The following is a 12,983-nucleotide window of genomic DNA, read 5'->3' as shown; positions in this document are numbered from 1 at the left end:
CTCATATCCTTTACCTCATTTTTCCAGCTGTTTTTCTAATAAGATTTTATTCATTATCTAAAATAAAAAACTTTAGTTTTTGCATGCGTCTCAGTGCATCAAATGCTGTAAACGTGCTGCATTAAACATCTTCATAACATGGCATACAATACATTTTAAAACTGTTCTGATCAATGAAGGGTGTGAAGAAGAGAGAACTCTTCCTCTCCCCCCACTAGCACCCAGTCTCCAAGTGTCACAATTTAGATTTAAAAAGTTCACACTTATTTGCCTTCAGAATTGTACCAACATTCCAACCTGTCCCACTAAATACTAGCCTCCATAGGGCTATGTCAAGAAGAAAACATTTTACTGAAAGCTTTGATGGGGTTTCCAGTCTTTAAAATTCTCCGGCTAGATAGGTTTAATTTCCAGTGACTTATTTTAATACATATGGCTGATTTCATGTTCAGATGCAGCCTGATGGTTTGAGGATAGTCAGGGATTAGACAGGAATGTTTTCCATTTGTCGACTGACTTCATGTATTTGAACATCAGTTTGAGTGCTGGGTTAGTTTTGTAATTTAGCTCAATCAGTAGGCTCCTCGGAGTGCTGTGCAACCTTCATAACTTACTAATGGTACTTCTGGAAGTCAGCCTTGCATGCAGTCACCATGTTACTGGTGTTTTATCTGCTACTGGTGTGTCATGTCTCAACACTCCTTATTTCCCTCTCTGGCATAAAATCCTTGATGAAATGGTGCCGCATCCTGTGTTGTTGCATCCAGCAAAATTATAATCAGTGGGATCTGTACAAGGTTTGTTAGTCGTTGGACGGATCTTTCATTCAGTTTTGCTATTCCCAGGAAGGGTCAGAAAAGCACAATGTGTAACGGTGATGTGAACGTAGCCCAAGATGGCCACCTCCTTAGGCCTCCTGCACACGGGCGGCGTCCGCACCACGAATCCATAGCAAGTACCGCCTGTTACTTCCTATGGAGATCCGCTGCTTCCTGCATACAAGGGGAAATCAATTGCATTTTCATGGAGGATAAATCGCAGCATGCTCCATTTTTATGCGGGCTCCGCACAGATGGCTACCGTTTAAGTCAATGGAAGCCGTCTGACCTATAGCTCATCCACAATAAATGAAGGGTGGGCTGCCGGGTCCATCCGTAGTACAGAAAAGATTGCGACAGAGCAGGTAAGTGCGGACGCCGTTGCTGCCAGAGCCAGATTCCGCATACGGAATCCGGCTCCGCCATGTGCAGGACGCCTTGATTTATGTATGTTTTAAATCAGAAAATAACCGATTAGGAAAATGAAGCATTTCAGTATGTGGTTGCAGTTATTAGTCTTTGCGATGCATTCAATGGTAGTGTCATAAAATCAAGCAAGTGTTTGTATTAATGTTTAGTACATTCTAGTCATTGATGCTGCTGTTTTTTGTCTTTTCACCTCTTTCATTCTCTTTATGTGACGAGATGCTTTTATACTGACTATATTTTCCCACTATCTGATACCAGGACGGTATGTGCATGTAATATATAGATGTGTTATATGCCTGAGCTCTCCCCTCCCCACACATGTCCTTAGTTGTCTTGTGATACGACTCACTAGATAATGCTATTGACCACGCGAAACACTGCGGAATCATTTGAATTTGAAGGCCAATTGTTCAGTGTAAAGATGGCCAACGATATAATTTGTTCGCTTACCATTCATTTTATGTAAGCATAAAAATCCTCACTTGGCTCATTTGTTCGGTTTAACCCATTAAGAACCAGGCAAATTTACAGCGCCTGGTCCTGGGCTTAAAACACCCCTGATAGTAAAATTACGGCGGCGCTTTAAGCCGCTTGCCTCTGCAATCAGAGGCAGGAATGGGTTGTCAGCTGTTAGTGACAGCTGATAACCCAGAGAAGAAGGCAGGAGGGGTTTTTAACCCCTTCTGCTTCCTCGAGTACACAGTGCTCAATGAGCACTGTGTACTGAAAGTACAGTGTAACTTTCACTTCGGTAGCAGGGGGATCATGTGACCACCGGGGTTTCCTGCTACAGCAGAGCTGGAGGGTCATACTAGTCCCTCGCCAGCACTGCCAGTGACTAATGTCACTGCAAGGGATATTTTTCCCTGTAACTAGGGCTCCTATGGATGCCCCAGCTACAGAGGGAAAGCGTCAAAGTGAATGTACGATTTGTATAGCGACAACTTATTCCACAGCGCTTTCAGGTAATTTATTTGTTATTCCCCGCACCAAGCTGGGTACTCAGTTTACCAAGCTCAGAAGGATGGAATGCTGAGTCAACCTTGAACCGGCTACCTGAACCATGCAGGGATTGAACTCGCAACCTTCAGGTCGTGAGTGAGAGCTTGGACTGCATACTGCTGCCGTAACAATTAAAGGAAGTGACAGTGTTAAACTAATAAAGACTGGATACCTGTAATATAATAGCCAGATATTGTTGTTTTCCCATGTACACAAATGGCAGCTATGCTTTAACACTTCATTAATAACTTGTTCTCAATTCTTCTTCTTTTTTTTTTCTTTAAGGAGTGAAGAATCTTTGGCGCAACCATCCTCCAAGGGGCAGTCTCAGAACAACGGATCAGGTACTTCTGCCAGCTAACATATCAATATAGCACTCTAATTTTTTATAATTTAGTAAACAAGCAAATGTACTATTTATATGCAGTAAAGTAAAAAGAAAGTTGGTTAGAAGTCTGTTGTGTGCCTGTTCCTTTACCTTAGTGAATTGTGCTGCATGTGGTGGTGTGTTTTTGTTTTTTCTGTAGATAACTTGGGTCCCCCCCATTAGCACCACTGATTTTTATTAAAAAAGCCCCTTTAAAATTAAACGTACATTCACATTTTTTAAACTATATGTTCACATTTATCTCTGCATAAAGAGATGATTTTATAGGAATTTTTGGGGGGCAAAAACTATTGATGACCTATAAGAAATCAGTGGGGACCTGCCACTCCGGATCCCCAGTGATCACCTGATCACACAGCTGGCTGCCGAGCGTGTGTCATAGAGGTAGTGGCCTAGCTGGCTTCAATGGGAGTTGAAGCTGCTATTACGCCTCCAGCGCTACAGCTTCAGACTCATGGGACAGACGCGAAAGTGTAATAGCTGCTTCAGCTTCCATTGATTTCAATGAAAGTAAAGCCAGCTAGACCACTACCTCTCCCGTCTCTTATGATGCACACCCGGCCCACAGCACTGATCCCTAGTTCGGGTCGACAGGCGGTTAATTATTGATGACCTATTCTAAGGATAGGTCATCAATAGCTTTTGCCCCCCAAAAAACCTTTAAGCTTTATTGGGGGAATTTACTCAGATCTGTGTTTTTATATGCTGGTTTAAAAAAAAAAACAAACAAAAAAAAAACTGCCCCAGAGTAAGGCTGGGTTCACACGGGGCGTATTTTCGTCGGAAATCTTGCGGTTTGGCCGCAGCAAAAAACGCGAGATTTCCGCCGGGAGAACCACCGCGGCTTTGAAGCGGTCTGGCCGCATGCTTTTCCGTTGCGGCCGGCTCTCCCATAGAGGAGAGCGCGGCCGTAACGATAAACAAAAAACCGACTGTAAACAGACATGCTGCTTCTTTTGAAACGGTTTCAACCGGATTTACCGCAGCGGATTAGCCGTCCCGTGTGGACGAGGTTTCTGAGAAACCTCGTCCACATGGCTGGCTAATCCCGAGATTAGCGGCCGCGGGCGGTTTTGCTGCAAGCGGATCTGCTGCGGCAGAACCGCGGCAAATCCGCCCTGTGTGAATCCAGCCTAAAGTGTGCCAAGTACATTTAGTAAACCTAGTGTATGTCTGTATTTTAGTTCTGCTTCTGGCATAAAATATAGAAAATCCTAGGAGCCTGTAAGGCCCTGCCCCCTTTATGTCAAGCCACGCCTGCTGTTAGAGAAGCAGCAAATAAAGCGTGTTAGCGCGATGTATTTGTGCCATAAAGGTTACATTTTTGTGCATATTACTGTAAATTTTGCACTGGCTGGGTCATTTCTCTCGGGCACGGAACACAGTTGTGCCCTGAGTTAAATGGCAATTTAGGCTAATTAGTTTCTGATTGTGTTCTCTTCACAAAAGTGCGTGGGTATTGGGTGCACACCCCTCATTGGGGGGGCCAGTGCTGCGTTTTTTTTTTTTTTTTTCACATGCACAATCGAAAATGAGAATAAACCCATTAAACTCAATGGGTTATATTCCTTGTGTATTGCACGCGTACATGCGCCTGTGGGAATCCACCCTATAGGTCACAAACTTTGCAACAGATATGGTATGTGCTAAAATTTGTGACTTTTATACACAAATGTAAACACCATTTTTAATTCCCCTTTGTTTTTTTTCCCTCCATTTTCTTGTGTTGTGAGAGGAAGGGAAAACGAATGATTATGAAACCAATGAATTTCAATGGTTTCATTCTCATTTGCAATGTTTCACTTCAATGCTGCATAAAAAAATCAGCATGTTCTCTCTTTCTGCGATATCGCCTATTGTCTCCAATGGGACAGGCGGCAGCAGCGCTAGCCTCATTGAAGTAATGACAGAACATCACAATCCCCTTGTTTTCATTGGGGGCGGCGGCAACAGCGCTGGCCCCATTGAAAGCAATGATGAAACATTGCAATCCTCTGCCGTTGCTGTGACAGCTCTTGTAACAGTAGCAGCAGGGGATTCTTCATCCTCGCGGGGAGCCCCCTCATCACTAAACACTGACAGCAGTGGCAGGGTGTTCAGTGATGAGGGGACTTCCCGCAGGGATAAAGGAATTCCCTGCCACTGCTGTTACAACTCCCCCTCCACCCCCCCATTGAAAGTAACGGGCTGAAGGGATTCCCCACAGTGATTTTCACATGAAAACTCCTTGCATCCAGGGGTTCCACATGCATTGCGAGAGCAATATTGGGCCGTGAATTACTGCCAGATATCGCTCTCGCCAGTGTGCAGGAGCCCTAAGGAAGATTGGTGTGCATTCCTGGACATTCATTTGGCATCAAAGCTTAGGTCTTGCTGGGTAACACTCATCTGAGATCCCACAATGCTTTGGCTTTTTTAGTGTCAGGAATCGGTGTCTTCAGTTTAAGTCTCACTGCTTTCTTCCCATTGGCTGCTGCATCTAGGCTGCAAAAAGTGGTCAGTTTTACGGAAATAGTCCAGCACTCAGACTATGCACTCCCCTTAAATCCCATAGAAGTGAATGGGAGTTGCAGAAAGAGTGTAGTAAAATTAGCTATACGGTTTTCTGCATCTCGCACATTACGAAAACCTTCTGCTTGAATGGAGACCTCCCTGAGAAAAAATTCTCAACAGAGAGAGGAATACTGGTCTTAGTTTTTTAATATATAAAGGTTTTTTTAATATTCCAAAAGCAAAGCACATGTATGGCAGAAGAGGATGCAATCCGAAGGATATAATATGCAACGCGTTTCAGAGCTTCTGACGCTCCTTTATCAAGCAAATCCTGGTTGTTCTCTGTTCTTTCCTATATTGTTATGCAGTTTTAGGCCAGATTCACACGGACGAGTTTGTGCGCTATACCCTGAAAATAGAACCCATTGAATTCAATGGGTTTGTTCACATGCGCATATTTGGTAAGTGCAATTCTGTTGCACAAAAATAAAAAAATGCAGCTTGCTCTTATTTTCCTGCACAATTGCGCAGAGAAAGAACACATCTTAATCTTAAACTCAAATTAATTGGCCATTTTGATGGCTGAAAGTATTTATTTTTTTTTTTTAAATGCACACAACTTGCGCATGCAAAACGTACAGTAAAAAACACTGTTGCACTTGCAAATGCGTAACTCCCGATGTGCAAAAACCCCGCATAAATGTGCACGCAAATGCGCGTATGCTCATGTGAATGCCAGAAGTATGACACCTTAACCTTTTACTTTCTCTTTCCAAGATAAACCCAGAAAACAAACGATGTGCTCTAGAATTCAGAAATGGTTTTATGACCGATTTGGTGAATATATTGAGGATTTCCGATTTCAGCCAGAAGAGAACACTGTAGAAACAGAAGAGCCACTGAGTGCTCGAAGGTAATTTTGGGTTGCCAATCTACAGTGCAAGGCTCCACATAAGCTGCTTTCTACTAAGATTTCTGATCTTTTCCTAAATGTACATTGCCATCACACATTAAAGACCTGCCATATCCCCATGGCTGTGAACTCTGCTGCGTGGCTTTGCATCCATGGCCCCACTGACTCCAACAAGCTTTCTTTTATTCATACGTAACACCTCTCCCCCCCCACCCCCTATTCCCCATCATCCCGCCATACTGACTCTTATGTTTGGCTCTCAACACTGTGGTCCCCACTGCTCACTGTCAGTAGATGACATCAGCCATGATTGCCAGTGAGCAGTGGGGACTGCCCACTTGACACATTCACAGTGCCAGGAGTTGGTATGGGAAAACAGGGGTGCAAATGAACAATGTGGGAAATGCTGTTGTGCTGTGTAAACACTTCTATTGCATTTTAAATATGGTCTTTTTTTTTTTTTTATAAAGGTTGACAGAAAATATGAGAAGATTAAGTAAGTACTGGCTGTTGTGCTTGCACAGGTTTTGATGGGAGTCTCTAATAAGAAGAGTGCCACTTGTTTGGCCAGTGTTGTATACTCATTGTCAAAAAATCCATCCTCTAGCAGGAGTTGTTGGACATAAAGTTGTCGGAAACTTTCTGTGTGTGATTTGTAACACTGATGCGAGTAAGTGATTACAATGTCAGAGCAAAAGGCTAATTTATTGTCGAAAACTGAACACTTTGAGGGAGGCTCTAGTACCCTGTTGGGCCGCCTCTAGCTTGGATACAAGATGTAATACTGGTGGGCATTAAGGCATACAGGTGCTGTATAGTATACTGGAGCATATCGCTCCACATTTGCTGTAACTGAGCCTCCAGATCGTGCAAAATCATTGGCTGTCAAAGTTGGTGTCCCGGATGGTCCCATATGTGTTCTATGGGTGATAAATCTAGAGTCTGGGCAGGTCACGCAAGTGTTGGCAATGTTCTGGAGACATTCCTGTGACACCCTGTGTGCGGCTGAGCATTATCCTGCTGGAAAAATGCCTTTTGAAAGTTGCCATGAGAGGAACACATGTGGCTGCAAAATATCCTGAGTAGAACACTGAGTGGTCATTGTCCCTTGTACCACTGCAAGGGGTGATTGACTGTCACGTGCTAGGTCTTCCCTAGACAATCCAACCAGCAGTGGGGACAGTGTGCCATTCCACCACAAAGGCATGATTGAGACACTTGCCCTTAGGTCTTCAAACACGAACATGGGATCTTACGCTTTATTAAAACCTTACCAAACTCTTATAAATAACCGACAGACACCAATATTGGATAAAGAAGGCCGCGGTGTTTATTAACGGGGTTACAAACATTTGGGGAGAAATGTAACCAATAATCATAACACTTGCTGTAAACTCTGTTTTACAGGCCCAAGTTTATTAACCAATCAATAACCATAACGGTTCATGTAAACTCTGTCTTACAGACACGAGTTTACCACCACCAAACTGTCCCCAAGTTTACCTGCCCACCCGCCTAATGTGGGCGACAATCCCCCCATTAACTACACCGCAACGAACCTAAGGGAGGGAGGGCGGGATGCTGCTTCCTTTCCAGATGATGATGGCCCACGTCTCTTCACCTCCATATCTCACTGTGGTTCCTCTCAGCTTGTTCCTCTAGGTCAATCACTAGCCACTGTCAGGCCACCAGATTCTGCCTGACTACCACAGGCATTTCCCGCCATTTTTCTTCAGCCAATCATCTGCTGCTGCCAACCAGTCCATCACTGGGCAGAACTCACTCTCTGCCATCTCATCTGACCCAGTAATGACCTTTGTAACATATCATAGTTAACCAGAAAACCTCCTCCATAGAAGGTGACATATCCATCCATCATGTACATAAAGCTCCCAGATCCCATGAGGCCTTCCCTCCTAACTGTACCTCAAGCCTTACATGGTCGTTGTTGGTGCCCAAACTAAACCTGGATTAATGGCTGAAGACAACCCGGTTCCACTCCATAGCAGTTTAGTTTCATTGTTCATGACAACACTGCAAATGAATACGATGGTGGGTGCCATAGGCACGCATGAGACCAATTGCTGTGAGACCAATTGTCCTTCATCCAAGCGCCTGGAAATGGTTCAGACAGACACAGGGGCCTGTAATGATGGTGCTGCCTGTCTCTGGATGCCAAACAACAAAACAGTAGGAGCTGCTCGTGCTTGTTGGACGATCAGACGATTCTCAACTGGTGGTCTGCCCTCATGCATCCAATGACCCCAACACCTCCTAATTGTCTGCTCAGAACAACCCCAGTTGGTGAGTAATTCGTCAATATGACCATCCAGCTTCTCACATTCTAATAATGCTGCCCTCTCAAACCACGTTACCTGGGTGAAATCTCTTTGATTGCTTCGTCGAGGAGTCTAGTGGTCAACAAGCTCTACACAAGCAGAAAAAGAGGTCGCTACACACAAGGAGCCTCTGGGAGCCTTTGTATAGACCAAGGATGGAACCACTTTCAGGGCCTCAGGTGACAAGACAATTCATCTAAGCACGCAACAACTCTAATCATTTGTATATCTGTCCTAAGATGTAACTGCATGCCGAGTTTTGCAGTAAAACTGACTTCTAGATGCTTGATTTTTTTTATTTTTTTATTTATTTTTTGACAATGAGTGTATTTCATTACTTTGGTTGACTAAGAAATGTGACTTGATTATGCAGCTTGAGGACCTATAAAATCTAATTAACAAGACCTTGTAACGTTTTATCTAATTAGTCAGACATGGTTTGTATTGAACTTTCCATTTTCCCCTCTCCAAGGGGGGGGGAAAATATTCTGGAAATAACATGCAGTGAACAAAATGTCAATTGGATACTATATGATGAGATGTAGCATCTTGGAGGGGGTTTCATTTTTGTGTATTATATTCAGAGCTTGACAGGGGCCCGGTGTAGGATATGTAGAGGAGGGCTTCTTTGTCCTAATTGACCCAATAGGAAATAACAAAATACTGTTTCTGACAAAGGGTAAACAGTTGTATAAATTATTGAGACTAAGAAACCGGAACTTTCTTCCTTGTATTAACTCGAGCATTCTATTTTTCTTCTTGATAGAAAGAGGTGCCAAACCTGTTACAAATTTTGTGAAGAACCTTTCTGCCTTATCAGACTGGCATTCTGTTTATACGTCTGCTATTGCCTTTATTGTAAGTATTTGCTATTGCATAGAACTGTCTTTTTTGCTCTTTGTACTGTATAAATTTTGTTATATTTCTGCCACATGTCTATTATCCCTAAAATATCTGGTAATATGCAGCATTGTTTGATTGGCATCAGCATTCTTCTGTGTAACACCATTTATTTTGTTCCTAGATCTACATGTATGCTGTGTGGCATGGCTGGGCCATCCCTATGTTTTTATTCTTAGCTATTTTGAGGTTATCCCTAAATTACCTCATTGCCAGGTAGGTTAATCATTCCTTTTTGTTGACTATTTCACTAACGATTCTGAAACTTGGATATTGGTGTACAAAAAGGTTCCTGGATTCAACAAGCCCCTTTGCCAGGATTTAGCTTTGCCGGTCTCTACCTGTCGTAGAACGATGAATGTTGCATCCAGGCACTGAAACCTGGGAGAGAAAACTGAAAGTAGAGATTGAAAGAGTGCTCACAGGGTCTCTGTCAAACAATCGGGATATCAGATCTTCTTTTGGCCCTGTTCACGCTTCTGAGAAGTTTTATTTGCTATGGTGGTATTGCCCTATTAGAGTAGATGGAAGCTTCAAATTCGCCATCATAGCCATAATGGTAAATGATACGTTTGTCTCTCTGTAGCAAGCACTGGAGGGAGCTTACTGTCTATGATGTATGCACTGAACTCAATAATAAAACAATGTGCAGTAAGCTCCCTCTAGTGGTGGCTGCAGTGGGTCAGAATTTTATTTACCCTTTAGTAACCACCAGTATGCCTTTTTACTGTGGTCACTAAGCATCCCTAGGCTAAGCTACCACCTTTTTATGGTGGCCTACTCAATTGTTTCATTAGTGGAAGTTTGGCTCAGCACCTGCCCTAATGTTAAGGGCGTGAGGATGTTTGTATCTGCCTGCTCCATCGCTTAGCGATGACGTGGATACCCGCAGCACATGTGCAATGTTAAACTTCAATGGTGGCCGCCCCTGCGGAATCCATGGCAAAATAGAGTATGCTGCAATGTTTTCTCCGCTTGCAGAATACACAATTCGTATCCGCCAATGTGAGCGAAAAACTAAAATTTGATATTATTATGATAAGTGTTATGAAGTAATCACATTTTACCATACAAAAGGCACATAATACTGTAGGTATACTATTTGTCAGAAATGGCAAGAAGTGTAAAAATAGCAAAAACTGGACCCCAAAATGAAAGAAACGAAAACTACCACTTGTGCTGCCAAAAAAATAAGCCTTGGTACAGCGGTCAGTGAAAATCTACGAATGTCTTATGGCTCTTGGAATGAGATGATACCAACATTTAAGTGTATTTATTGTGCAAGGATAGTAAAACATAAAAGAAAAACTGACCCCAAGAGGGACTTAATTGACTTTTGGACAATTGTAACCATCTGCTCATTGGTGGTTTCAATGCCTAAAACTAGGCCTCCCCTGCATAATGATTACTCACATTTTAAAGTGCATGTTCACCATTTAAACATCATATCACCACTTGCTTATAGATTCAGACTGCATAAAGGGATGTGTTATATAGCAAGGTTGTAGACTGTTTTCAGTGAGGACCTACAGAGCTGTGAATACAGCATTGCAGTATACTAAAGGTTGTAACTGTCATTGCCAACAAGTAAAGGTGACATATTGAACTTGTCTCAGTCCGTGTGTATAGATAACATAGGGTGACCAGAATTAAATTAAATGTTCAGAGGTCTCTAGCAAAAAAAAAAAAGTTGAACCAAATAAAAGTTAGTGTGTATACTCAGTGGGTTATGGGGCTTAGATTTCTCGATCTGCAGCAGTTCATTATGGCATAGAATCCATTAGGTGTTGAAACTGGCCCATGTGGACAGGAAGCTTGTTGTAGTTGCCACAAATTGGGTGGAGGTACTGACATGCTCTGAACAGCTGACAGGAGGGGTTGCTTAATTTATGCTGCTTCTACCAAATTCTGATCTTCCCATCAGAAGGGTGCAACAGAAATCTGCATTCCTCTGACCAGGCTATGCTTTTCCACTGTTAAGTGATCCAATTTTTGTGCTCTTTTGCCCACTGCAGTACTGACTTTGTTGTCTCTGAGACAGCAATAGCACTCAAATTAGTGGCGTGGTGTTAGTCTGCCTTGGCCAAGGAATGATGACGTTAGTTGGAAGACCAGCATTGTATTCGGCTGAAATCCTCCTCTGACCCTTTTTATCGGCTAGTTGTTTACATCCACAGGCTCCCCTTTTGCTGAATGTCTTTCCTTGATCACAGCATTCTCTGTATACTCAACACCATTGCACGAAAACTCCACAGGGGTTTGTGTAATATGCATTATATAAACTTATTCGAGCAGTTTAACATATGTGAAAAGAACACGTAATCATCTCAATCAAGGATTTTGATTAAGCCATATCATTTGCAAGTGAGTGACAGTGGGTGACTGGAGAGGCAACAGCAAGACAACCCCAAAAAGGAGCGATTTTGCAGGTGGTAGCCAGAGACAGTTACATTCCTTATAATTCCTGACGGTCTCTACTCTAGTTTTGCTGGTGTTCTTGTCACCAGTGGTTACATGAGGCGTTACCAGGAGTTCTATCAAGTTGTACAATTAGTCCTACTCCTCCAGGGTGGCACATCCATACATGCCATCGCAAGGAGGTTTACCATGTCTTATAGCATAGTCTAGAGCATGGCGCAGATACCAGGGCAAGGGCGCACAAGGAGAACTGGTGAGAGCCATAGAGCATCAACCCAGCATCAAGATCAATATAAGACACAGCTCTCAGCAAAATATTATCTTACTGAAAGAATGCATTCTAGAAGTTGTCAACAGCACTGAATACTCCAAGCCCCGCGCCTTATTGTTCAGAGGCAGGGGGGTCTGATAGATCCAGAGACCCCTAACTGCTGCCTTAGGGGTGGGGGTGGGGTCTCACACAAACTGATTCCAATTGCGGAATCCGTGATTGGCATCTGTGCGGAGGATCCGTGGCAAAAACGTGGGCTGCAGGTGTGTGTGGCACGTGCATGTAGCAGAATTGTATGAGCATGTACAATGTGCGTGCAACAGTGCTGTGTATCATGTTATCTTATATGCCTGCGCCATTGTTTGAATAGACATACTATGTCTATTCAAACAAGGTTTAATAGCAGCTGACTGTTCTGTTTAAACCTGGGGTGTGTCTTATAGTCCAAAAGATACGGAATGTGTGTGTGTTTAATATGCCTGTGTGTAGATAATTACATTTCCAGTTGGCGTGCACACTTTACTTGTCACTAACTCCTCGCTCAATGCTTCACATTCTATGTGAGACACTGAGCAGAAAGTGTTTGTTTAAACTGTTTTATTGGTATTGGGTAACATAGTCATACAATGTATGGTGCAAGGATTTATCTTGCTACACACTAATACAACGCCCGTATATATTGAACACACCATATATGATGAAATATCAGTCAAGTAATTGTGAGCTGTTTAGGACTGAAAACTTAAGCTGCCTGCCCACGGGCATAGTGATATCCTGCAGCGGGAGCCGCCGCCGGGGAGCAGGAGACAGCTGATGATTCTCCGCACGGAACCTATCTGACAGGCTCACCGCGGCAAATCGCATGCTGCGATTTGCCACCCGTGAGCAGAGAATCGCTATGATTGTCTGCTCGTGGACAGTGGGGAAAGTGGAAAGTGAGCAACAAAAGAAAAGTGAAAGAATGGTGCACAATTGCTTTGCATTTAGACATAACTATTATTGTGCATTTTCG

At 43.2% G+C, this 12,983-nt stretch overlaps 1 protein-coding gene across 1 annotated transcript in view; it reads left to right on the top strand.

The window, feature by feature from the left end:
- GRAMD4 (GRAM domain containing 4) overlaps positions 1–12,983 on the top strand; it is a 110,960-nt gene that overhangs the window by 63,108 nt on the left and 34,869 nt on the right. Inside the window, exons 5-9 of the mRNA XM_066591891.1 lie at positions 2,535–2,593; positions 5,908–6,043; positions 6,514–6,539; positions 9,149–9,240; positions 9,407–9,498. Of these exons, the coding sequence (XP_066447988.1) occupies positions 2,535–2,593; positions 5,908–6,043; positions 6,514–6,539; positions 9,149–9,240; positions 9,407–9,498 (405 nt within the window). The remainder of the gene's footprint in view (positions 1–2,534; positions 2,594–5,907; positions 6,044–6,513; positions 6,540–9,148; positions 9,241–9,406; positions 9,499–12,983) is intronic.

Source organism: Eleutherodactylus coqui, chromosome 2, assembly GCF_035609145.1.
Source record: "Eleutherodactylus coqui strain aEleCoq1 chromosome 2, aEleCoq1.hap1, whole genome shotgun sequence".
Lineage (NCBI taxonomy): Eukaryota > Metazoa > Chordata > Amphibia > Anura > Eleutherodactylidae > Eleutherodactylus > Eleutherodactylus coqui.
This window is presented reverse-complemented; position numbering and strand designations above follow the sequence as displayed.